The 25,408-nt window shown below is 51.8% G+C and overlaps 1 protein-coding gene across 8 annotated transcripts in view; it reads left to right on the top strand.

Annotated features, from left to right (window-relative positions):
- DLG5 (discs large MAGUK scaffold protein 5) overlaps positions 1 to 25,408 on the top strand; it is a 200,292-nt gene that overhangs the window by 89,931 nt on the left and 84,953 nt on the right. For 7 of the 8 annotated variants that reach the window (XM_036829441.1, XM_036829445.1, XM_036829440.1 and 4 more), the window contains 18 exons: positions 814 to 946; positions 1,398 to 1,525; positions 2,551 to 2,726; positions 3,077 to 3,180; positions 5,190 to 5,282; positions 6,669 to 7,688; positions 8,509 to 8,632; positions 8,978 to 9,122; positions 10,434 to 10,546; positions 11,198 to 11,287; positions 11,530 to 11,680; positions 14,583 to 14,745; positions 14,852 to 14,985; positions 15,666 to 15,812; positions 17,221 to 17,404; positions 17,947 to 18,095; positions 18,974 to 19,144; positions 20,060 to 20,256. In XM_036829441.1, the coding sequence (XP_036685336.1) occupies positions 814 to 946; positions 1,398 to 1,525; positions 2,551 to 2,726; positions 3,077 to 3,180; positions 5,190 to 5,282; positions 6,669 to 7,688; positions 8,509 to 8,632; positions 8,978 to 9,122; positions 10,434 to 10,546; positions 11,198 to 11,287; positions 11,530 to 11,680; positions 14,583 to 14,745; positions 14,852 to 14,985; positions 15,666 to 15,812; positions 17,221 to 17,404; positions 17,947 to 18,095; positions 18,974 to 19,144; positions 20,060 to 20,256 (3,422 nt within the window). The remainder of the gene's footprint in view (positions 1 to 813; positions 947 to 1,397; positions 1,526 to 2,550; positions 2,727 to 3,076; positions 3,181 to 5,189; positions 5,283 to 6,668; positions 7,689 to 8,508; positions 8,633 to 8,977; positions 9,123 to 10,433; positions 10,547 to 11,197; positions 11,288 to 11,529; positions 11,681 to 14,582; positions 14,746 to 14,851; positions 14,986 to 15,665; positions 15,813 to 17,220; positions 17,405 to 17,946; positions 18,096 to 18,973; positions 19,145 to 20,059; positions 20,257 to 25,408) is intronic. The other variant, XM_036829447.1, reaches the window with a different exon arrangement.

Below are 25,408 nucleotides of genomic sequence, written 5' to 3' on the forward strand. Positions count from 1 at the left end.
CTCTTTTTTCATCCTCTTCACTGGGTCTTTCTGAGAACTAAAGCTTTTTATTTTGATCGAATCCGATTTGCTGATTTTTATTTTTTTACTTTTAATGGATTGTGTTATGTCTAAGAACCCTTAATCCAGTCCTAGATCTCAAAGATTTTTCTCCTATACTTGCCTTCTAGAAGTTTTATAGTTTTATGTTTTATATTTAAATCTGTGATAGGTCTTGCGTTAATTTTTATATAAGGTATGGGGTTTAGGTTGAGAGTCTGTTGCCAGGATGTCCGCTTGCTCCAGCATCATTCGTTGAAGACCGTCCTTCCTCTACTGAACTACTTCTGCACCTTTTGTACTTTGTGGGGCTATTTCTGGGTCCTCTGTTCTGTTCCATTGATCCACAGATCCATTGTCTGTCTTCCTGGCAGTTCCACACCGTCCTGATTTCTGTAGACGTATAATAAGTCTTGAAATCAAGGAGAGTGATTCCTCCCATTTTATTCTTCATTTTCAGAATGGGTTTAGCTGTTCTAATTCCTTTACCTTTCTGTGTATATTTTAGAATAGTCTTGTCTCTATCTACAGAAAGTCTTGCTGGCATTTCTGTAGGAATTGCATTAAACCCCTAGATAAATTTGGGGCAATCTTCTGAGACTGAAAAAAAAAAAACTATGAAAACTCACTGATACCCAAGAAGCCTTGGGTTTATGAGGCAGCTGGTGTGAAGTATGAGGGGGAAGGGAACGGTCCACCTCATTTCCGAGTGGACTTTGGTGGGATGCTTTGCCTCCCAGAGGGCCGTTGCCATGGCTCTCTCTTTGTTCACAGGGAACAGATGGAATCCCAGTTGGAAAAGGAGGCCCGGTTCCGGCAGCTGATGGCCCACAGCTCCCACGACTCGGCCATTGACACAGACTCCATGGAGTGGGAAACGGAAGTCGTGGAGTTTGAAAGGGAGACGGTAAACCGCCCTTGCGTCTTCTCTCCCCAGCTCTCCTCAACGTGACGGCTTTGGATGGGGAAGGGAGAGGATGGCCCTCTTGCAGGGCCCCCCAGTTTCATGGCTGCTAGTTGGGAGGTCAGCTTTTTCTCCCAGGGTGTGGATGCATCCTTTCCCTGCACTTGTCCAAGCCCGATGCAGTAGCAGCTTGGTCTCCTGTGTTACCCGGCGGATGCTGGCAGTGCATGGAAAGCAGAGGCAAGAGCAGAGCGCCAGGGGGCTGTGTGTGTGTGTGTGTTTCCAGTGGTGGAAAGGGGATCACAGCCGCTCAGAGGTTTTATCCTGGGGACCAGGTGTCCCGTCGGGGTGAAGGGACAGCACCCGCATCAGAGTGAGTGTCTTGGGGGGTGTAAGAGCCAAATGTTTCTCATCACTGCTGTAAAGTGAGCTGTTGCTGCTTTTCTTTTGCCAGGAGGATATTGACTTGAAGGCACTTGGTTTCGATATGGCAGAGGGTGTGAATGAGCCTTGTTTGCCGGGGGACTGTGGCATATTTGTCACTAAAGTGGACAAAGGAAGCATTGCTGATGGCCGCTTACGGTAAGTGTAGAGGGCTCCAGGCTCTGGAGGGAAGGTGGCAGTTTCCCTCTGACCTAATGCAGAGGACCTGGAGAGCCAGGTGGCATTTAAATGAACGCATTCCGGGATCTGGGGGCCTCACAGAGGCTGTTGAGGCTTTCAGGCTTAACCGCTAACATTGTTCTTAAAGGATGCTCGGACTCCAAATTGCCTCTGAATCTGATCTTTCTCCCATCACCAGGTGCTGCCTTTTGCTTCTCTGTGTAGTAAGGGGCTCAGGTGAAGTGTGTGAGAGTCTGGAATGTGCATTGCCTGCTCATCCCATGAAATAGTGATGATAATAATTAGCACCTACATAGTGCTTGGTATTTGCTAAGTTTAAGTACTTTATATAATTCATTAATCTTTACAATCCCATGAGGTAGGTGCTTGTATTGCCCCCATTTTACAAATGAGGACACTGAGGCCCAGAGGGACTACGTCATACCGCTAGTAAGTGGTAGAGCTAGGATTCGAAACCAGGCTCCAACCCTTGCCAGGTTAACCACTCCACCTTCCTAGAAGAGGAAACCTTTCTCTTTTTTTTCTTTTTTGTAAATAAATTTATTTATTTGTTTTTATTTTTGGCTGTGCTGGGTCTTTGTTGCTGTGCGCGGGCTTGCTCTAGTTGCCGCGAGGGGGGGCTACTCTTTGTTGCGGTGCACGGGCTCGTCATTGTCGTGGCTTCTCTTGTTGCGGAGCACGGGCTCTAGGCGCGCGGGCTTCATTAGTTGTGGCACGTGGGCTCAGTAGTTGTGGCGCACGGGCTTAGCTGCTCCGCGGCATGTGGGATCTTCCCGGACCGGGACTCGAACCCGTGTCCCCTGCATTGGCAGGCGGATTCTTAACCACCGTGCCACCAGGGAAACCCCGAGGAAACCTTTCTGAATGTGTTTGTGGGGTACTTTGTGCTTTCTGGTGTTCGGCTCCCCGAATGGGAGCAACAGGGGCCGGCCCCCTGGTCCCAAGGCCTCCGCTGGCAGTGACCTGGCTGTCCCCCTCCTCAGGGTCAATGACTGGCTGCTGAGAATCAACGACGTGGACCTCATCAATAAGGACAAAAAGCAGGCCATCAAGGCGCTCCTCAACGGGGAGGGGGCCATCAACATGGTCGTGCGTCGGAGGAAGTCCCTGGGCGGGAAGGTGGTCACACCGCTGCACATCAACCTGAGCGGGCATAAAGGTCGGGGCTGGGGAGGTGGGCAGGGCACCCTTTTCTCGTACAGAGAGATTGCATGTGTTTTCGGGCACCCCTCATTCCCAGAACTAGGCGTTGATGTGGTTTCAGTGCAGCCCATGTGCTTCCCGCTAGGGGGCCGTCTGGGTCCTGGGTCTTGCTTGTCTCTGATTGTTTGATTCACCAGACTAGACTTGACCGGGTCCCTGGGTGGTGTGACCTGGGCGGGGTGCTGGGATGGACAGGTCGTAGTCTGCCAACATCCTTGTTAAAAGTTTATCTCGTAAAGACAAGATGAGACAACCAGAGGGCCGTGCAACCCGGGCGGGGGTTAACCGGGGACCTCTGGTTTGCAGACAGCGGCATCAGCCTGGAGAATGGAGTGTATGCTGCCGCCGTGGTGCCCGGAAGCCCGGCTGCCAAAGAGGGGTCCCTCGCCGTGGGAGACAGGATTGTGGCTGTAAGTCTCAGGGAACCCTTCCTCTGGTTCTAGACTCCCCATCTCCCAGTTCCCATCCTGACGGCAACTACTTTTAACAATTCATTGTGTTTTCTCCCCCAAACGTTCAAAACTTATATCTCCCACTTTTTTTTTTTTAAACTTAGATGTGATCATAATATACTGTGCTGCTGCTAACCTTGCTTTTTGTTTTGTTTTGTTTTTTTTTTTAAAGCTTTTTTTTTTTTTTTAAATTTTATTTATTTATTTATTTATTTATGGCTGTGTTGGGTCTTCGTTTCTGTGCGAGGGCTTTCTCTAGTTGTGGCAAGCGGGGGCCTCTCTTCATCGCGGTGCGCGGGCCTCTCACTATCGCAGCCTGTCTTGTGGGGCACAGGCTCCAGACGCGCAGGCTCAGTAATTGTGGCTCACGGGCCTAGCTGCTCCGCAGCATGTGGGATCTTCCCAGACCAGGGCTCGAACCCGTGTCTCCTGCATTAGCAGGCAGATTCTCAACCACTGCGCCACCAGGGAAGCCCTGCTTTTTGTTTTTAACAGCGTGCCTTGAGGTTCTTCCAGATTCACATCTTTAGATCTGTCTGGGTCATTTCAGTAACTGCTTGTTCCTTAGTGGCCTTTGAGCCGGTCTCCTGATGGACAGTCAGGACTGTCCATTTTTGCCTTTGTGATAGTGCTTCATGGCCACTGCTGTGTCCCGCCACGGGATAGAGTCCTGGGTGGGGGAATTGCTGGATCAGAGGGCATAAGCATTTAACATGTGATGTGATTTCCCTCCTTGTGCTTCAAAGAAGTCCCACCTGCCGTGTTTGGGGGGGGGGAGCTCATTACTTCACATCTTTGCCAGTGTTTTTCACATTTGGGGGCGAGCTAGAGTTTGAAAGCAATATGGCCATTACGGAAAACTCTTAAGATGTGGGGAAGTTATAAAGAAAAACAAAACCAACCAAATTAATCTACCACCCCAAGATAATCTCTCTGAATATATATATATTTTTAACTTTCAATTTTGAAATAATTACAGAAATAATTATAATTCAGTTATAATGTTAAACAATGTTAAAAAATAAAGTGGCAAAGATAGTACAGAAAGGTCCTACGTACCTATCATCCAGTTAACATCTAACGGTTACATCTTACGTAACTATGAAATCTGTTATCACATTTTAGGATAAAAAAAAATCAAGATACAGAGCTGTCCACCACCACAAAGATCTCCCTCGTGTCACCCCTTTCTATTAACCCCCGCAGTCCTAAGCATGCCCCCTCCCCGCCATCATAAGCCCTGGCAACTAATTTGTTCTCCAGCTCTGTAATTCTGTCATTTGGAGGATATTGTATAAGTAGAATCCATAGTACTTGCCCGTTTGAGATGGCCTTTTCCACTTGGCTTCGTGCTGTGAGCTCCATCACGTGGTTGGATGTGCTGGTGCGGTGGTCCTTCTCGAAGCCGGGTAGGACTCCATGGTATGGATGCACCCCAGTCTCACTGTTCACCTATTGCACATACACTTTTAAAAAGGACTAGAACGTGTCTGAGAGGGGTGTGGACAGAGACTCAGGCGTGAGGGGCTGTAGGAGTCTTTGCGATGATACTTCACGTCACGTGGGTCCAGCCTCCCACATCATGATCTCGTTTTCAGTCTCCTCGCGCCCCTGCGGGGGGCGTCTGTGTTTGTTTTCCTTTTTGCTCTCGAAGGAATTCTGAGCCGTGGTCCAGCATCACGCAGCAGGAAGCGGCAGTTCCGGGATGTCCCTCTGGGACCCGTGGTGCCCTGGTCCCAGTCAGACAAGTCCCTTCCCCAGAGTGCTTTTAAGGCTGTGTGTTCCATTTGCCTCAGAAGCCCCATAACTGGACTTTGAGGGCCTTAACTGGGGAGGGGATTTCTCTCCTTTTGCCAGCTCCAGACAGGGGCACCTTACAGAACAAGGCCCACTGTCCAGCGTGGGTCAGCAGCTAGGCAGAACCCCTATCCTGGTGGTGGGCCTGACGGGCTCTCTCTTGGCCCTAGATCAATGGCATTGCCCTGGACAACAAGTCTCTGAATGAGTGTGAATCTCTGCTGCGGAGCTGCCAGGACTCCCTGACCCTCTCCCTCCTGAAGGTAAGGGCCCCCGCCCTGCACTGGCTCTGCTCTCGCCCTCTTTGGGGCAGGCAGAACCCCAGCTCCTTGTACCCAAGCCACTTCTCCACATCACTGGGATCCTCGGAAAAAAGGTCTTGATTTATAAGTGCAAGGTATGCATGAACCCTGACTGGATCCTGGTTTAAAAACCAAAACCAAAACCAAAAACCCAGAAACAAAAAAACCTAGCTATGAAGGACATTTTGGAGATGGGGGGTACATTTGGATCTGGACTGGATAATTAGATGATCTTAGGGAATTGTTACTTTTCCTGGGTATAATGATGGTATTGGGGTTATATAGGAGAATGGCCTTATTTGGGAGAAATGCATGCTAAAGCTGTTAGGGTGAAATGTCATAATATTTGTAACTTATTTTCGAATGTTCTGCAGTATAAATAGATATAGACAATTGGGCAAAATATTGTTGAATCTAAATGGGTTTAAGGGCGTTTATTGTACTTTTTATCAGCTTTTCTAAGAAGGTTGGAAAAAGGCTCATCTACTTCATTAAGAGATATTTTTAAAAATTATTTTAAAATTAATAGACTTTTTGGGGAACAGATTCAGGTTAACAGAAAAGTTGAGTTAGTACAGAGAGTTCTCATATTTTCCGCTCTATAATATTGATGAGCCAATACTAATGCATTAGTATTAACTAAAGTCTGTAGTTAATGTGAGGATTCACTCTTGGTGTTGTACATTCTACGGGTTTAGACAAATGTATAATGACATGTTTCCACCATTACAGTATCCTGCAGAGTAATTTCAGTGCCCTGAAGATCCTCTGGGCTTCACCTGTTCATCCCTTCCTCCCCCTCAACCCCTGGCAACCACTGATCTTTTGACTATCTCTGTAGTTTTGCCTTTTCCAGAATGTCATATAGCTGAACTCATATAGTATGTAGCATTTTCAGATTGACTTCTTTCACTTGGTACTATGCATTTAAGGTTCCTGCATGTCTTTTCATGGCTTGATAGGTTGTTTCTTTTTATCACTAAATAATATTCCACTGTCTAGGTGTACTGTAAGATGTCTTTAATAATGAATTTTTTATATTTACATTTAATAATTTTAAAAAATAGGCAGGACACAGTGCAGGTGATTTCAGAAAGTGCTCAAAGTCAAGGGAACTTTGTGTCTTCCCTGTGGGTTCCCAGTGGCCTGGCTGTGAGCAAGCCTCACCTGTTGGCGAGGTGTACGTGCCTGTCCATCTGTCTGTCTGCCCGCCCATCTGTCCAACGCTGGGGTGTGTGGGGCCCATTCCCGACCATCGCTCTACCTCCAGGGATGTTTTTCGGTGGCAGCTCCAGGTCGTGCGGTCTCACCGCCTCTCTTCCTCACTCCTCTGCAACCCCCGCTTAGGTGTTCCCTCAGAGCGCCTCGTGGAGCGGCCAGAACATCTTTGAAAACGTCAAGGACTCTGATAAGATGCTGAGCTTCCGAGCCCATGGCCCGGAGGTCCAGGCTCAGAATAAACGGAATTTGCTGCAGCACAACAACTCCACGCAGACGGACATCTTCTACGCCGACAGGCTGGAGGACAGGAAGGAGTCGGGCCCCCCAGGAGGCAGCAGCTCCTTCCTGCACAAGCCGTTCCCCGGGGGAGCCTTCCCCGTCTCCCCCCAGGCCTGTCCCAGCGCCTCCGAGCGTAGCCTGAGCTCCTTCCGCTCGGACGCTTCGGGGGAGCGTGGCTCTGGGCCGGTGGACGTGCGTAGCCGGCGGCCACTGCTGCCCTTGGAGACGGAGGTGGGCCCCTGTGGGGAGGCAGAGGCCCGCCTGGACAAGGCAGAGCCCGAGAATGCCAGCAGCGGCGGGACCTGGCCCAAGGCTGTGCTCAGCTCCACGGCAGGACCCGAGAAGCTCTCCGTTTACAAGAAGCCAAAGCAAAGAAAGTCTATCTTTGACCCAAACACTTTCAAACGCCCCCAGACGCCCCCCAAAATAGACTACCTGCTCCCAGGCCCTGGGCCTGCTTACTCCCCCCTGCCCTCCAAGAGGGTAGGACCTCTGACGCCCCCAAAACCTCCCAGGAGGGGTGACTCCATTAAGCTCCAGCACAAACTGGAAACCAGTTCTGAGTCAGAGGCCACTCTAGTGGGCAGCTCCCCATCCACCAGCCCCCCGAGCGCCCTGCCCCCCGACATGGACCCCGGGGAGCCCATGCACGCCTCGCCCCCTCGCAAGGCCAGGGTCCGCATTGCTTCCAGCTACTACCCTGAAGGGGACGGGGACTCCTCCTACCTGCCGGCCAAGAAGTCCTGTGACGAGGACCTCACCTCCCAGAAGATGGACGAGCTGGGGCAGAAGCGCCGCCGGCCAAAGTCTGCTCCCAGCTTTCGGCCCAAGCTCGCGCCAGTAGTGATCTCTGCTCAGTTCCTGGAGGTAGAGCTCAGCCCTGGAGTGGGTCAGGGTGAGGTGGAGGTGGGGCGGGCCACGCAGGGACCTGCGCCCGCCCGCAACTGGCATCCTCCAGCTCAGGCTTAGCCCTGGCTCCTTTGCCTCTGCTCTCAGCACCTGCCCGGGGGAAGGGGAGGGGATGGCAGGTGAATGCCAGCAGGAAGCAGTCTCCCTTCAGGAGATTAGAAAGTAGCATGGGCGTGCATGATAGCGGTAATATGACGCCAAGAGGGGAACGCTTTCTTGGGCGTGGGGTTTGATTTGCTTATTCAGCAAGAAGCTTTTGAACTTGTATTGCAATAAACCCAAGTGGCAAGGACCCACCTCAAAGGGTTTAGGGAGTCAAGATAGCACACGTGAATCTGTTAGCCGGCAGCAGGACAGGCCAGCTTGTTTTTGTGGGTGCTGTGGTCATTTCCAGAAGGGAGAGATTGCTGTGAGCGGGAGAACAAATCCGTGCTACTCTCAGCAGACACGGAGCTTCACACGGCTGGGCAAGTTGTGTGGAGTTGCTACCTACATGTGCCCGGTGCACCCACGTGTTCCACCCTCTACACACAAAAGCTGTTTATTTGAAAGAACAGATTCTTTCTGTGTGGTTTTCTTCCAAAGTAGTTTTGAAGGAAGTTCTTCTCCTCCAGATGTGTAAGGCAACATGAATGAATAAACGAGTTACGATCTCTCCCAAATGTCACTTCATGTGTCTGAGTGGGAGAAGCTAGGTCGTAAGGGACAGAAATCGCTTGCAAATGCCTGTGTGTGTTTCCCTGTTTCCAGCCACTGCCTCTTGCCTTTGGTTCTGCAGGAGCAGAAGAGCGTCCCAGCCAGTGGAGAACTCTCCCCAGATCTCCAGGAGTGGTCCCCTTACTCGCCAGGGCATTCCAGCCGGCACAGCAACCCCCCCATCTACCCCAGCAGGGCGTCTGTGGGTGAGCTGGCCGGGCCGGGCCGGGGAGGAGGGTCAATGCGGGCTCACAGGGCCTCCCCGTCCCAGGGAGAGTGGAGACTGTCATTTCAGGGGGGCTGCTGTGTGTCCTCAACCCGGTGGTCCAAAGATCTAGCCATTGCTGACCTATCTGGAGCGTTCAGTCTTCTATCTTCTTCTAGTGACGTTTTTTAGCTTTTCAGAGTGCTTTCTCCCCATAGCAGCCTGGGAAATGGGAAGCATTAAAGAGGGTTCTCCTGCCTTACCAGTGGAGCAGGGCCAGAAGCTAGCATAGATCTGGGGCTGGCTGGATGCTTTGGGGCCACTGTCTCACCCTGCCCATTTGCAGGCACTGTTCCCCGCAGTATGACCCCGAGCACCACTGTGAGCTCCGTCCTGAGGAACCCCATCTACACCGTGCGCAGCCACAGGGTCGGCCCTTGCAGCTCTCCTCCTGTCCCCAGAGAGGCTGGCCCCCAGGGTTTGCATCCCAGGTATGTGCAGCCACCTGTGCTTCCCTGTACCCCAGCCATCCAAGCCCACCTGGGCATAAAGCCACTGTGTATAGAGGGGTTCCCTTGCCTAGCTGGGAAGAGGCCAGGTAGAGCAGCACTGGGACCCCGGGGAAAGTAAACTTTAAGGTCGCTCTCTTTATTTACCAACGTGGAGCTTGAAAAGGTATTTATAGGACGATGGTAGAGATGGCAGCTGATACCTGAGCGCTCACATGCCAGGCACTGTACTCAGACCTTTATAAGCATCATCTCACTTGGTCACCAGAGCAACCTTACTATTACTATCTCAGGTTGATAGATGAGGAACTGAGCCTTAAAAAAATGAATGGATTGGCTCAAGGTCACTCATTCATTCGATTACTTGACAGGTTTTAATAGAGCACAGACTACATGCCATGGACTGCTATAGTTCTAGAGGGCTACAGTGAAAAATTAAGTAGACAAACTTCCTCTCCTGTGGCATTTGTGTTCAAGTGGCCGGGGTGGTGGGGGGGACAAAAAAAAGAACAGAGTGATACCAGATGGTGCTGAATGGCCCTAAAGACCCTAAAATGTTGACAAGCTAGGCTGTGACTTGGAAGAGGGTGGCAAGTTGTATTGGGCGGTGGAGAGGGCCCCGTGCAGGGGCATGCTGCCATGACTCGAAGGCTGAGAAGAGGCCAGTTGTACACGACTTGGGGAGGAGCCTCCAGGAAGGAGGGCTGTAGGTGCTACAGCCCGGGCGTCTGAGAATGGTGCAGTGGGCTCGAGGGACAGAGTAGGGGAGCTTGGCAAAGAGACGGTGAGTCAGGAGGAAGGCCCACGTCATAGGGCACAAACCCAGAGTTTGGGTTTTATTTTGAGTACAGTGAAGACCACTGGAAGGCTCTAATAAGCAGGCAAGAGATGTAGTCTCACAGCTAGAAGAGGTCATCATTGGGCCTGACTGCAGGCCAGCCTGACGTGGGCAACGCGGGCTCCCTGCCCTCAGCTCTCCCGTTTCCTGGGACGGGCTCTCCTGAGGGGGGCGCAGGACTCTGCCAGGTCCTCGGTGCCGTCCTGCCCCTCCCTGCCCGCCCAGGATGCAGAACCTCTGTTGGTCCCTGTAGAAAGCCCTCTGTCCCAGTGAGCCTGGTCCTGGCCCGGCGCTTGCAGGGCCCTCTGAGCGTGGCTGCGGGCAGTCGCCGTCCTCGGCTGACTGGGAGCCGCTTCTGGGCCTCCCTGAGCTGGCAGAGGGCCTCAGGGAGGCCAGCCACTTGTATCCTGACCTGGTCCTCCTCCCGAGCCCCTCACCTGTCTGCTTTTCGACAGTGTCCAGCACCAGGGCCGCCTGAGCCTGGATCTGAGCCCCAGGGCCTGCAGCGACTGCTCTGAGATGAGAGCCTCCCACGGGTGCAACTCCCTGCCCTCCAGCGCCCGCCTCGGTAACTGAGCCACTGGCGCCTTCTCGCCAGAGCAGGCACCAGCCTTTCTTCATCTCCACCCGCATCCTCGTGCCCAGACCTCCTGGCGCCCCCCACACACAGCCCCTCTCCCATCTGGGGGCCGAGGCCGGCTCCACGCTGCACCCAGAGCCCTTTCCTGTGGCCTTTCTGCAGCTTCCCACAGTGGCTGTGTAGTTGTTCTGGTGACCCCTGTCCCAGGAGCCTTGCTCCCTGACCCTGAGGTCATTCTGGGGGATGTCGTGTTGCCGATCACTTACGGAAAACGCAACCCAGAGTCGAGGCTAGCAGCTATCTCAAAGAGACTCTGGTGGAGCTGCTTCCGGCGTTGTGGGCACAAGGCCGGCAGTCGCCCCCGTCACGTGGGGTACTGTCTCTGTTCGGGGCTGAAAGCGAGACTTGTGTGATGCTGTTCGGGAGCGGCCTGGCCCTGCACGGTTTATGCACATGCTGGGGCTAGGCATCTGCTTTCCCTGACTGTTCCACCTTGAGACCCCCTCGGGGATAAATGGCAGGGCCCACTTTCATTCTGTCATAACCGTGTATGTTTCCTGACTACTAGGATGGTGGTGAGGGAGTGAGGGGCGCTGTTTAATCGCAGGCCTAAAGTTTTGTCCCCTTGTGGAACCACAGGGTCTTCGAGCAACTTGCAGTTTAAGGCAGAACGCATTAAAATCCCATCAACGCCAAGATATCCGCGGTCTGTCGTGGGCTCTGACAGAGGTGAGAACTTCTCGGTGCTCCCCTCCCCCTGCTGACCCCCTCCGTCCTCAGGGTGGGGTGTCTGGGCACCGCTCACAGTTCGCTCACTGTCTCAGCCATCAGTCATGCTGGCGGGGCTAGGCCCCGGGCCCTGGCGGGCGATGCAGGGGAGTGCGAGGCACGAGGCACCTGCACGCACGGCCGTGCGTCTGGGCTGCGGGAGCGGAGGTGCAGGCCCGGCCCTCACCCGCCCCTCTCGGCAGGCTCGCTGTCCCACTCGGAGTGCAGCACTCCCCCGCAGTCTCCTCTGAATGTCGAAGGCCTGTCCTCCTGTAGCCCATCCCAGACCTCAGCCGCCACATTGCCGAGGATTGCCGTCAACCCCGCGGCCCTCGGGGAGCGCAGAAAGGACAGGTGAGCGGGCACAGGGGAGGATGGCGCGCTGCTGCAGCGGGCCAGCCCTCGGCCCGGGGTGTGGTGCGGTTTGGGGAGTACCGACAGTTGACCTCCGGCGAGGCCGCCGGTGTTTGGGCCGCCTAGCATCCCCTGGTGTCTTGCTCCAGGACGTCACGAGGAAGTCCTGTGGACACGTGATGCAGGAGGAGGGGCGCACGTGGATGGCCAGTTGGAGGAGCAGGGTGAGCTCCTTCCACTGAGTGCCCACGGGAGGAGGGGGGCTCCAGCACGTGTTGCTGGGGACGACCTGACAGTGACCGTGACGGAGTGATGCCATTCACTGCTTCCCAGACCCTTGTTTAAGCACGTTCCACGTAATAAGTCGTGAAATCCTCGCATAACCCCGTGATCAGCGGCATCATCATCGGCCCCATTTTAAACTTTCTGAGGCCAGAAAGTTGGAGGGGGTCTGTCTGTGGTCACGTGGTTAGTGACTGGCCTACCCTAATTAGAATCAGGACTCTTTTTTTTTTTTAAACTTTTGGCTGTGCTGCGCGGCATGCAGGATCTTAGTTCCCCAACCAGGAATCAAACCCGTGCCCCCTGCAGTGGAAGAGCGGAGTCTTAACCACTGGACCACCAGGGAAGTCCCAGGACTCATTCTTATCCTTTGCTTTTTGGCCCCAGAACACAGCTGTATCGCTTGCTCCCTCCCCCCGCCCCCAAGCTTTTTGTTGTGAGATAAAATACACATAGGAAAAGAGTATGTGAAGCATACATGTACAGCTTAGCTATTTATTGGTTCATTTTGAAATGCAGGCCGATCTCAGCTGTCAGTCCAGACGTGCCTCCTCTCAGGGCTGGTCCCTCCCTGCACAGGCTCTGCACGTTCCTCATCCACCGCTGTTGTTCTTCAGAGTGGGATCTACCAGATCGTATCTATATTTAAAGGGTTCTGTCTAGATCCTAGTGGGAGATTGGATTAAACTTGAACTTACCTTTATTTAATCACTTAGAGGGACTAGAGCTACTCTCCTCCACTTACATCCAGAAAGCTGAGGGCCCTTGTAGCTGCAAGCCATGGAAGAGACGCTGCTGGGTGGGCCCATCATTAAGAAAATCTCATTTACGATCTGAACCAGTAAGACAGCACACCTAGCAAGTGTAAACTGGAGAACAGAGTGTACCCATAACCGCCAAGGCGCCTGGGCCCCCAGGGGAGTCAGTGCAGTTCACGTGGACGCGTTCATGGCGGCCTCACCTGCGTCGTGCAGACAGGAGCACAAACCGGCCCTGGGGGGGTGGGTGGGTGGGAGGTTTTACTGAACCCCCCAGCTCAGGTCACTGAGAGAACAAGACCTTCCCCTCACTGAAGGGGGCTCCTTAGAAGCAGAAGGGGCCTTATCACATGCGGTTCAGACATCCCCTTAGCTTCCTCTGCGGTGCACAGAGAACCGGTGTGTGTGAGCGAGTGTGTGTGTCAGTGTCGGTGATTCCTGCCTTCACAGCGCTTAGGTGACATAAACTTTAACATGTGTGACCTGACTGAAGAATGGGTTACTTACTAAAAATAGTCCCTCTTTTCCTCAGTCTCAAGTTAACTATCATGATAGAAAATTGGGAAAACTAGAAATGTAGAAAGAAAAAAAGTCATATAATCTCGTCAACCCGAGATTCAGTTGCTGTTATTTCACCTTCTGAGGTGTGTGTGTATGTATATATACAGTTTAAATACATGCTTTATTTATATTATTTTACATACATAAACACTTCCTCCTTAATGTTATGTTTTAAGCTGTTTGTAATGTTAAGTATACTTTATGAACTTCTTTTACAAAGCAGCCTTATTGTTCTGACAAAACTCTTGTGCATATTATAAAAAATTTAAATCCTTCAGGAGATTAAAAAGTAAGGATTCCCTCCAAAAGGGCCCCCCCTGCCTGCCTGCCTGCCCTCCCTTCAGCACGTGGACCACCCCCCCGACATGTGCTCTGGAGGAGGGAGCCCTCGGGGGTGGCGCTCTGCTTGTCCCCTCCCCTGGCCTTTGGCTGCAGTCTTGTCCTGAGGAGGAGCTCGGGCAGCATGCAGCGCGGTCCTGGCGGCTCGGGGTCACTTAACTGTCTGTCTGTCTGTCACATTCCAGGCGTCTGTGGTTGTCTTCCTCCTCCGATCACCCCGCTCTGCTTTCTAACCCTTTGCACCTTCCAGATGCCTCCACCACCACAGATCCCTCCTGAGACTGCCTGTGGCTGCCAGGCCCAGGTCCTCCTCCCTGAGGAGCGTGAGGTTGGCCCGACAGGAGGTCCCCACCCCAGCCCCCTGCGCCCCTTGTCCCCCGCGGTGCGGTGGGCGGCTCCCCGGGGCCAGTGGGTGCATGGTGCCGCCTTGCTCCCAGCCTCCCCGCTCCCTTTTTAATGCCTCGGGTTTGCAGCAGCTTAATCTCATGATCATTTTGCATCCTCCTGTGTACTGGTAAATATAAAAACTGATATTTTATGTTGTCCCTTCTTGGGTGAATATCATCCCAGAAAGCAGTCCTTTTTCCCCAAGGGTGTCTTGAGACCCCATTGGAGGTTTGTACATTGCACATTGTGAGGCCACTCCTCTCCTGTTAGGGAAACCTGTGTGCCTTTTCCCTGCGTATATCAGTGTTTATAGTTCACACAGACCCTTCTTGGTGTCTCTGGGACTGGGTGCTTCTGTGTCCATCTGTGGGTGGGGGGTCGTGTCTGGATTGCATGAGGTTGTGTATCACCGTCGTACAAAGGTGGACTTCATCGTGTTCCCATCCAGCTGTGTCATCATAGGAGCGTCTGTGCTCCCTGGCCCTTTCTGCATAGTGATTGCATGCCTGCCCTCAGATCTTCCCCAGACCTTTCCTTTGAGTCTGAGTCCCCAAAACTGTTGTCTCTCTTCCAAGGCCCTACGTGGAGGAGCCACGCCATGTGAAGCTGCAGAAGGGCTCGGAGCCGCTGGGCATCTCCATCGTGAGCGGGGAGAAGGGCGGTGTCTACGTATCCAAGGTGACCGGGGGGAGCATCGCTCACCAGGCCGGCCTTGAGTATGGGGACCAGTTACTTGAGGTGAGCGGGAGCTGCCGTCTTCTCCCTCCTCCTCCCTTCCTAAGTCCCCAGGACCTCCTCCGTGCCCTCCTCTCCCATCACTGAGCCCGCTCTCGGTGTTTCCTAGTTCAATGGCATAAACCTGCGGAGCGCCACGGAGCAGCAGGCCCGGCTCATCATCGGGCAGCAGTGCGACACCATCACCATCCTGGCCCAGTACAACCCACACATGCACCAGCTCAGCAGCCACTCCCGGTCCAGGTGAGGGCCTGGCCTCCTAGGGGGCATGTGGGCCGCAGGAAGAGAGATGGGTGCGGCAGGTGTGTGGCTCGCTGTGGGGAGACCTACGTGCCAGCTGCAAGTTCTGGGGATTCTGCTGCCATGAGAGAAGAGTTGACCAGCCCTGGGTTTTGGGGAAGGGACATATGGAGGGATGGTTTTCCCTCCTGAAATAGGGTGTGGAAACAGGTGGCTGGGTCCCCTGTGCAGCCCGAAGCCCCGGCATGGCTATGTGGTAGCCAGGAGCTGCGGCCCAGGGCGGACGCTCACACAGAGTGGTCTGGCCCCACTCCACGAGCAGACACTGGACACCTGCCCCCATCTGCCTCTGTGCTGTGGGTGGCAGGACAGGTGAGGAAAGGGTGAGACTTAACCCTGCAGTGCAGCGCCTGTGAAGGGAAGGGCTGAAAGGCACATGCAGGGGAAAAGAGAACAGTGAATTCATGGGTACCTAGGCTGACCCCTTTGCAGAGGATCCCCAAGTTGAGGGCAGGCAGATCCTGCAGCCGGATGCTCCTGAGGCACCTGCTCTTCTCAGGGTTTGGGTCACAGAGCTGCGTGACCTGGTCCTTCTTCACATCCCAGACCTGGTCACCACCAGAGAGGGGGTGGCTCTGGCCGGCTGCATGCCACTCCTTACTCTTCCTATCCTCTGTCCCCAGCTCCCACCTGGACCCTGTCAGTCCCCACTCCACTCTCCAGGGCAGCGGTGCCACCACCCCGGAGCATCCCTCTGTCATTGACCCACTGATGGAGCAGGACGAGGGCCCTGGCACCCCCCCGGCCAAGCAGAGCGCCCCCAGCTCCAGGTCAGCAAATGCGTGCCATGAGCCTTCCATCCGTGCACCTTGGCTGAGTGGGGTGGGTCTGGGGCGGTCATTGTTGGGGGTCCAAGCACATCCTCTGAGGGACGTGGGTCCCAGCGCCACCCTGCGCTGCAGACAGCACACTGGCTTGTCAGGATTTGGGGTGGGGAGCACGCCAGTCCTTTTTTCCTTCCTCCGTCCTGCCCTCTCTCCCTTTTTTTCTCTAGTTTTCTCACTGACTCATTCTTAGCTCTGCCTTTTTTCTTTCTCTCCTCCTTTTCTCACTCACTTGTTTTCTGGTTCTGTCCTTAGACAGAATCCCACAGTCATCCCCCAGCCAGGCCCTGGGCTCTGGCCGTCAACAGCAGTGTTGCCCCCAGGGAGCTCTAGGTTTGAGGGTGGCAGACCAGTGTCCAGGCATGTGCAGCACAGCCGAAGTGCTGGGAGGGGCACCAGGGGCCACGATGGAACAGTCATGAGGAGCATGGCAGGGCAGTGACAGCTAAGTCACAGTGTTCAGGATGAGCAGGGGTTAGCCGTGCAAAGGGCGGGCGTGAAGAGATGTTCGGAGGAGGGACTGGCAGTAGTGTGGGCAGGAGCAGGCAGGGCTCTTGGCAGAAGCTGGCGGGGAGGTGGGGAGAGGGTCACATAGGCTGGGTCGTGAGGCACTCACTCTGCAGTCTTGGACAGAGCCCTTTCTCGGGTACGACTTTAATGGACTGTTCACAGAAGTTTGAGGCCGGAAGCTGGGACATCTTCAGGGCTTTCCTGCTTGTGACTGTTCACTGTGCCCATTATGGCTACACTTACCTGCAGCAAAATTTTCGTCACTGGCTGGCTCCCCTGCTGAGGTCCTGCTCATTCGGTTCCGTTGCTGTCCCGTCTCCTTCACTCAGTTTGTTTGCCAGCCTTTCAGTGTCCCTGTGCTGTGAGTTCCTTGATGGCAAGGGGCGGGCCCTGCTTCTTGGTTTAGTGCCACCTGAGCCATAGAAACTACTCAGTAAACATTTGCTGGATGAGTTGTGCCCTGGATGGTGAGCCTGGCTCTGCATTTCTTAGGAGAATAGAGTTAGGAAAACAAGTGCAGTCCAGGTGGGCAAGACATAGCCCATGGTGTGTGATGGACAGCTGGGCTGGAAAGCAGGGACGTTGATTTCCACTCTGTTCCCAAGTGGCTTTGTGACCCGGGGTCACGTGTTCACCTCTACCAAACCTCAGCATCCTGCCTGTAAACCGGGTCACTAGAACTAGAGGCTGCGTCGGCCCGCCTCCCGGCTCCTGTGGTTCTGAGAGCTCATGAGACCGTGGCGGGGCAGCAGAAAACGGTTAGGGTGTCACCACTGTTTCATCTTTCTCATGTCTTCCTCCCTCCCTGTGCACAATTGAAGAGCTTCATTTTCCTTCCCATAAGGATGGTGGGAGATGCCACCAAGAAGACCCCAGAACCACGAGTTGTCTTCATCAAGAAGTCCCAGCTGGAGCTTGGCGTGCACTTATGTGGTGGGAACCTGCATGGGGTGTTCGTGGCCGAGGTGGAGGACGACAGTCCTGCCAAGGGCCCCGACGGCCTCGTGCCTGGGGACCTCGTCCTTGAGGTGAGCTCTGAGGCCTCTGAGCAGCAGCTGGGCTGCTCTCCGCCCGCCCGTCGGGCTTCCTGCCGTCTCAGTTGGCACAGGAGGTGGAGGAGCGCAGCCTCTGCTGGTGACCGCTGTGGGTGGGTGTTGAATGCCGCCCAGACCCCCTCTGGGTAGATCATGGGGAAGCGGGCAGGGCCCTGGCTTGGGCACTGGTGTCTGGAGGGGAGATGCTCTGCCGTTGTCAGTGGCAGGCCTCAGGACTGGTCTGATGGCGAGGGCCATCTCCCGCTCACTGGGTCTCCTGTTGGATGGGGGAGGTGGGTCGTAGGTACTGAAAGATACAAGGAGCATAAGCAAGGTGAAGTGCTGTGTTTCCAGTAGGCCTTACTTGCTGGGGGACTAGAACAGGGTTTCTCCTGGGAGCAGCTCTCGAGGGTAGAGCAGGTGGATGCCCAGTGAAGGGGATGCTGAGTCTCACCCTTACCCTACACCCGGCCTCTCACGGGTGCCCAAGATGCCCAGCTTCTGCCCTCTGACCCCAGTTCTCCGTCTCTGGGTAGTACGGTGGTCTGGACGTGCGCAACAAGACGGTGGAGGAGGTCTACGTGGAGATGCTGAAGCCCAAGGACAGCGTCCGCCTGAAGGTGCAGTACCGCCCTGAGGAGTTCACCAAGGTCAAGGGCCTGCCTGGCGACAGCTTCTATATCAGGTACCAGTGGCCAGGGTTGCCGGGGACTTGGGGCTAGGGGAGGGGCTTTCGGTGGAGGCTGTTCCCTGTGAATGTCCCCATGTTTCTTGCCCCCAAAAGGGTGGGCCCCAAATTGGAAGCTCACGACAAGATGCTTGTGACTTAGAAAAACCCTCGAAAGCTCCCAGGGCCAGATGGGCTCCCTCTTTAGGGTTTAGGGCCTGGTGGGGAAGTTTGAGACCACAGAGCCTCATTTTCCTGTGGGCTATGCTCCTCTCCGGGTCTCCTCTGACCCAGGTCTGCAGATCCCTCTGCAGTGTGTGTGGATGTCACGGCATCCACGGTACCCCGAAGTACTATATGCAGTGTGTGTCTGAGGCAGGCGTCGGGCGTTTTCCGGGAGGTGCTCAGCTTTCTTCTTGTCCCCTAAGATCTGAGGCCACACGAGAATGGAAATCTCTGATCGACCGTGTACCGTGAGGTGGGGGGTCCCTGTCTCTAGGGAACCCCTCCTCAGTTGAGGATGGCATGTTTCCCTTCTGGGAAGTTTCTAGTCTGTAGGAACCATCAGCCTTGACTCAGGGGAGGGATGCAAATGGGAAAGGCCCATCTGAAACGGAGATAACGGCCTTGGTCCTTGGCAAAAAGTCTTTTATGTGATGGGCAGGAGGCAGCCCTTGTCTCCAGGGAGCCCGGTCTCAGGGGAGGAAAGGGAAGTCTCTGTCCTGTCATGTAGAGCCCGGGCTCCCCTCTTTGAGAACCACTGCTAGGTTGGGGAGAGGCTGGTCCTGATCAGCCTCTGGGGTCTGGGGAAAGTTCAGAGCAGGAGAGCGGCTCTAGGAGAATGGCTGCAAAGGGCAGCCAGCGGCCTGACCTGTCCTCTCCATCGCCCGGTCCAGGGCCCTCTATGAGCGGCTGGCAGAGGTGGAGCATGAGCTGAGCTTTAAGAAAGATGACATCCTCTACGTGGATGACACCTTGCCCCAGGGCTCATTTGGGTCCTGGATGGCCTGGCAGCTGGACGAGAATGCCCAGAAGATCCAGCGCGGGCAGATCCCCAGCAAATACGTGTGAGTGTTCTCGAGTCTGGGCCTGGGGCTGGGGCGGGCGGCACCTGTGGGGATGCCCCATGGGATGTGGGCTGGGGCTCGTGGGGGTTTATTCTGATGCTCGTATCAGCTTCTGGTCTGTACATTTTGCCACAATTGCTTGTCCGAAAAGCAATTTTGGTCCTAGTGTAGGTCAGTGCTGTACTTAAGTCAGTGCTATACAGAAGCACAGGGGCAACTTAGGAGACAGCACTTTTTTGTTTTTAACAGATTTGTTGAGACATAATTCACATACCATACAATTTACCCAAAGTGTACAGTTCACCGGCTTTTAGTATTTTCACAGATGTGCAACCATCACCATAGTCAATTTGAGAACATTTTCGTCACCTCAGAAAGAAGCCCCATACCCTTTAGCTACACCCCCCTTGTCTTTCTGTCTGCCCTGCCCCCTCCCGTCAACCCTGAGCGACCACTGATCTTTCTCTCTCTATAGATTTCCCTGTCTGGACTTTCGCGTGAATGGAGTCATATAGCACGTGGTCTTTTGTGACTGGCTTCTTATACTTGGCATGATTTTTTTCAGGGTTCTTCTGTGTTATAGGGTATATCTGTGCTTTGTTCTTCTTGGTGGCAGGAAGCATAACTTGTAGTGGTCACGAGTGAAGGCTGTCTTAGCAGCTCCTTCTGACCCTCGTCTGACTATAGGAGGTGGCCCTGTATTCTGAGAGCTTGCCCAGCACTGGTGTGTGTGTATCACCCTCACAGCAGTGGCACCATGGCGTCCTCAGTAGCGTGGGTGGTGAAGCGGCCAGGAAACCAGTAGAGAATGTGGGAGGAGCCTGGAGTCCCAGCTCTGGCTCTCCTCGCGGCTGGGCATGCGGGGAGGTGATGCTCCCTGGGCCCTTCGCAGCACTGTTGTACTCTTGTCCACAGGATGGACCAAGAATTCTCCCGGAGGCTCAGCATGTCTGAAGTCAAAGATGACAACAACACCGCAAAGACGCTTTCGGCAGCTGCACGCAGATCCTTCTTCCGAAGGAAACATAAGCATAAACGCAGCGGGTCCAAAGATGGGAAAGACCTCCTTGCCTTGGACACCTTTTCCAACGACTCCATTCCACTCTTTGAAGGCAAGTGGCTGGGCTGGCTCTCTCCAGCAGGCTCACAGGATGAGGTGTGCTGTTGACCACAGAAGCCTCACCACAGTGACTTAAACGACATAGAAGTTTGCTTTGCTTTCGCACATAACTGATCTAGGGATGTGTGTTTGGGTTGGGATGGTGGTGCTACTGTCTTCAGAGTCTACCACCTGTAGGATGTGGCTTCCATCCTCAAGGTCTCCCCATGGTCATTGCAGCTTCTGCCATCACGTCCACGTTCAGGCAGCAGGGAGGAGGAAGGGGCACGGCAAAAGTGTGCCTCTTTAAACAGCTTACCTGGAAGCTCCACCCTTGGTCTCCCACTTATTCCTCATTGGCCACTCAGTCTGTGAGGGAGGCTGAGAAGGCAGGATTTTCACTGGTGACCTGCTGGCTTCAGTAATGCAGGTTCTGTTAGTAAGGAATAAAGGAAAGATGGGTATTGGGTGGGCAAAAAGCAGTCTCTGCCCAATGCATTGCTTCTAGTTTGTTTTTGGGTTATTCCTGGCTGCTTGGTGGTGACCAAGGGCCACTGTGCAGATCTTTGGCCATTTTTGGCCTTACTCCTGTGTGTGTCCATTCTTTTTTTTAAAATTTTTTTTGGTTGTGTTGGGTCTTCGTTGCTGCGCGCGGGCTTCTCATTGCAGTGGCTTCTCTTGTTGCAGAGCTCGGGCTCTAGGTGTGCGGGCTTCAGTAGCTGTGGCGCGTGGGCTCAGTAGTTGTGGCTTACGGGCTCTAGAGCACAGGCTCAGTAGCTGTGGCACGTGGGCTCAGTAGTTGTGGCTTACGGGCTCTAGAGCACAGGCTCAGTAGTTGTGGCACACGGGCTTAGTTGCTCCACGGCATGTGGGATCTTCCCGGTCCAGGGACCCAACCCACGTCCCCTGCATTGGCAGGCGGATACTTAACCACTGCGCCACGAGGGAAGTCCCCTCCTGTGTCCATTCTTCCAAGATCCTCCCAGGGCCAGGCGCCAACCCAGTCCTGGAGTTGCGTATTAGGCAGCATCAGACATCCTTTGGCAGATTGCCCCGTGGAAGGGTGCATTTGTCCTGTGAAGCAGGAGTCTCCTGTGAAGGCTGCTCCGAGGACCCCCGTGTGTGTCCACTGTCCTAGAAGGTGTGCCCTCCCTGGTAGCAGGGTGTGGAGGTGGCAGTGGGCATCAGAAGGTGGGACAGCTGGTTTCCTCCTCCTCCTCTCCTTCCTTATTTATTGTTTCAGTTAGGGCCTTAATCACAGTGAGTTGAGTGAGTCCCACCTTTGTTCATGGCCCACAGGTAACTGTCAGTGAGGACAGGGGTTGGCAAGCCATAGCCAATGGGCCAAGTCTGGCTGTTTTTATATGACCTTCGAGCTAAGAATGGGTTTTTACATTTTTAAATGTAAAATAGACTATTCACCTTTTGGCAATAATAGTTGCTTGATTCTCCCTTCCCTTCTGTAGACACCACCTCTGGTGTATTTGGTGTATGTCTAGTGGATGTCTTTGGAAAACAGCCATATGTCTAGTCTTCCTTTCAGTTCTTCAGTGGGTTTTTTTTTTCTTTCTTTCATTATGTACTTTGAAGTGGTCTTTAAATTGTTATTTCTAAATTGTTATATCTTATTGTTGAATTGACTCTTTTATCATTATGTCCTTCTTTATGTCTAGAAATGTTTCTGGCCTTAAAGTCTATTTTGTTTAAGTATTATTATCACACCAGTTTTCTTTTGGTTAAGTGTTTGCATAGTTTGTCTTTTTCCATCCTTTTATACTTTTCTATAGCTTTATATTTACATGGCTCTGTGGGCAGCATGTAGGGTTTTTTCAACCCACTGTGATACTTCATCTTTTTTCATTTTTTTGAGCTATAATATATGTATAGAAAAGTGCACATACATCTACAGAAAAGTGTACATCCTGAGGCGTTTTCACAATTTGAACACACCTGTGACAATCTTTATCATTTAATCAGGGTATTTAATTACTGATTAAATCATGACTGATACATTTACCATCTTGCAGTTTGTTTTCTGTTGTCCTGCCTGTTTTATGTTCCCTTCACTTCACTTTTCTTCCTTTTGGATTAATCAAGCATTTTTATTATTCTGTCCCCCCATCTGTTAGTTTTTAGTTAATCATCTTGTTTTACTCTTTGGTGGTGGGGGGTGGATTACAGCAACCCTCATGATATATGTCTCTGACTTACTGCTAACATGAATCATTACTTTGATCACTTCTCTAATAATTCTAAAACATCAGAGCACTGTGACTTCTTTACCTCCCTCCCACCTTTTGCATTACCATTTTCATTTTACATTTATTTTAAATCCAACAGTGTTACTGATTTGCACATCAGTTATTCACTTATATTTATCCTTTCCATTATTCTTCATTCCTTCCTGCAATTCTCTTTCCTTCTGATCTTTTTTTCAGTTGAACGCTCCCTTCAGCATTTCTTTTTTTCCATCTTAATTGAGATATAACTGACATATAATATTGTGTGAGTTTAAGGTGTACAGGATGATAATTTGATAGGTGTATGTGTTGCAAACGGTTTACCACAATAAGGTTAGTTAACACATCCTTTACTTCTTATAATTACCATTTCCTTGATGTTATGGTGACCTTCAGCATTTCTTGTAATGCAGGTTTCTTGTAATTTAAATTCTCTATTTTTTTTTGGGTCTATTTTCCCATCATTTTGGAGATTTTTCACTGGATATAGAATTTTAGATTGGTAGATATTTTACTTATGCATTTTAAAGATATAATTCATTGTCTTCTGGCTTTCATTGTGTATTCCTTTCCTGGGGCTGCTATAAAAAATGTCACAAGCTTTGTGGTCAGCACAGCATACATTTATTCTCTCACAGTTCTGGAAGCCAGAAGTCCAAAATCAGTACCATTGGGCCAAGATCAAGGTGCTGGCAGGTCCACACTCCCTTGGAGGCTCTAGGGGGGAATCTGTTAGGTCCATTGGTCTATAGTGTTGTTCAAGTGCTGTTTCCTTATTGATCTTCTGTCTGGTTGTACTATCCGTAACTGAAAGTGGGGTATTGAAGTCCCCTACTAATACTGTGTTGGTATCTGTTTCTCCCTTCAGTTTCATCAGTGTTCACTTCACTTATTTGGGAATTCTAATGTTGGGTGCATATATGTTTATGATTGTTTTATCTGTCTGGAGAAGTGACCCTTTTATCATGCTATAATGTCCTTCTTTGTCTCTTGTGGCAGTTTTTGTCTTAAAATCTATTTTGTCTGATACAACTGTGGTCACCCCTGCTCTCTTTAGATGCCCGTTTGCATGAATTATTTTTTTTCCTATCCTTTCACTTTTAGCCTATGAGTGACCTTAGAGCTAAGGTGAGTCTCTTGTAGACAGCATATAGTTGGATCTTTTTTTATTTATGCATTCAGCCAATCTACGTCATTTAATTGGGGCATTTAATCCATTTACATTTAAAGTAATTACTGATATGGAAGGACTTACTATTGCCATTTTATTAGTTGTTTTCTGTATGTCTTGTTGCTTTTTTGTCTATCTTTTCCTCCTTTGCTGCCTTCTTTTGTATTTCATTGATTTTCTTTTTTTTTTTATAGTGACATGTTTTGATTCCCTTCTTGTTTCCCTTTGTGTATATTTTATAGATATTTTCTTTTTGGTTACCATTGCAGTTACATAAAACATCTTAAGGTTATAACAGTTCATTTTGAACTGATGGTAGCTTAATTTCAATCCTATATAAAAATTCTACATCTCTGGGATCCACCCCCTCCGCCCCCTTTATGTTATGGATGATACCAATTACATCCTTTTTATATTATGTGAACATTAGCGTAGATTTATTATTACCTTTATGCTTTTGGTTTTAATATCTATACCAGTTTTAAAAGCAGTTTACATAACTACATTAGGTTACTTCCAGATTGTCTATTTGTCTGTATATTTACCCTTCCCAGGGAGTTTTTTATTTTCTCTGGACCTCTGACTCTTGTTGGATTTAGTGCTTGTGAGATGCTCTGTAGCCCCCCTGTGATTCTGTAACTATGAGGACTTCCGACAAAGCAGATTATTCGGGGAGGAAAAGGAATCTTCTAAATTGGTGCCCCTCAGTGTGGAATGTTAATAATCATTAGGGGAGAAGATGATTCTGTTCAAGTTAAGTTGAAGACATAGTGACTTAGTGTCCATACACAGGGAAATGGATAAATAGGTGCAGGGCATCCATCCCGTAGGATGTTCAAAAGGAGTTAGGGAGATCAATGTGGATCGCCAGGGATGCGGTTCAGAAACGTAAGACTGAGTAGAAGAGGGAGTTGCGGAATATTGCATGTATCATGTATTTTTGCATGTATCATGATACAAAAATGTATCTTGTCATTTTTGTTGAGCACATAGACATACATAACATATTTTCTAGGTATTTTGAGCCTGTAAAAGTCAACATGTAAGAATGACATCTGGAAGGATGTACTTTATATCCTCATAACCAACTATGACGGTGGTTGTGAGGAAACCGTTGGGGACCAGGACTGGAGAAGAGGTGTTGGAGAGGATGCCTGGCTTGATCTGTAATGTTCAAAATTTTAAAAGAGGGGGTGTTTTTATGTCTTCCTGGAGGAAGTTCTTTGCCCTGGGACTCCACAGAGCCTTCAGTCAGAAGTGTGCGGGGGTCTTGGACAGTGAATGTGACCACCAAACCCTCCCCCTGCCTTAATAACAGATCACCTGGTCACCAGTTGAGAAATGCTGTATAGAAAGCCATATAGATGTACGTGGATAATCATCAGACCGAAAAAACGCACGCGGTTCAGCCTGTGAGCTCGGCGTTTGTGGAGCTGAGGCTGCACCAAGCACCGCCCTGTGTGTTCACCTCTAACGCTCTGCCTTCTGGTCCCTCTTTCTTCATCTCCTAGTCACGGGCCTTCCAGGCCGGACCTCTCATTGACCCTTCCTCACAAGCCCACCTCAGGCGACCCTCACCTCAGCTCTGCCCCTCCTCGTCGCCACTCCCACCCCCCGAGGGTGAGGCTTCTTGTCCTGGTGCCTGGAGCTGGCAGGCAACTCTTGTATGGTGGTCTTGTTTCTTACCTGTTGCCGTCTGTGAGCCTGGTTAGAGCATGAGCTCTGCAGTGGCAGGGACTGTGCTTTCTACTCTT

This window comes from Balaenoptera musculus, chromosome 16, assembly GCF_009873245.2.
Source record: "Balaenoptera musculus isolate JJ_BM4_2016_0621 chromosome 16, mBalMus1.pri.v3, whole genome shotgun sequence".
NCBI classification, from domain to species: domain Eukaryota; kingdom Metazoa; phylum Chordata; class Mammalia; order Artiodactyla; family Balaenopteridae; genus Balaenoptera; species Balaenoptera musculus.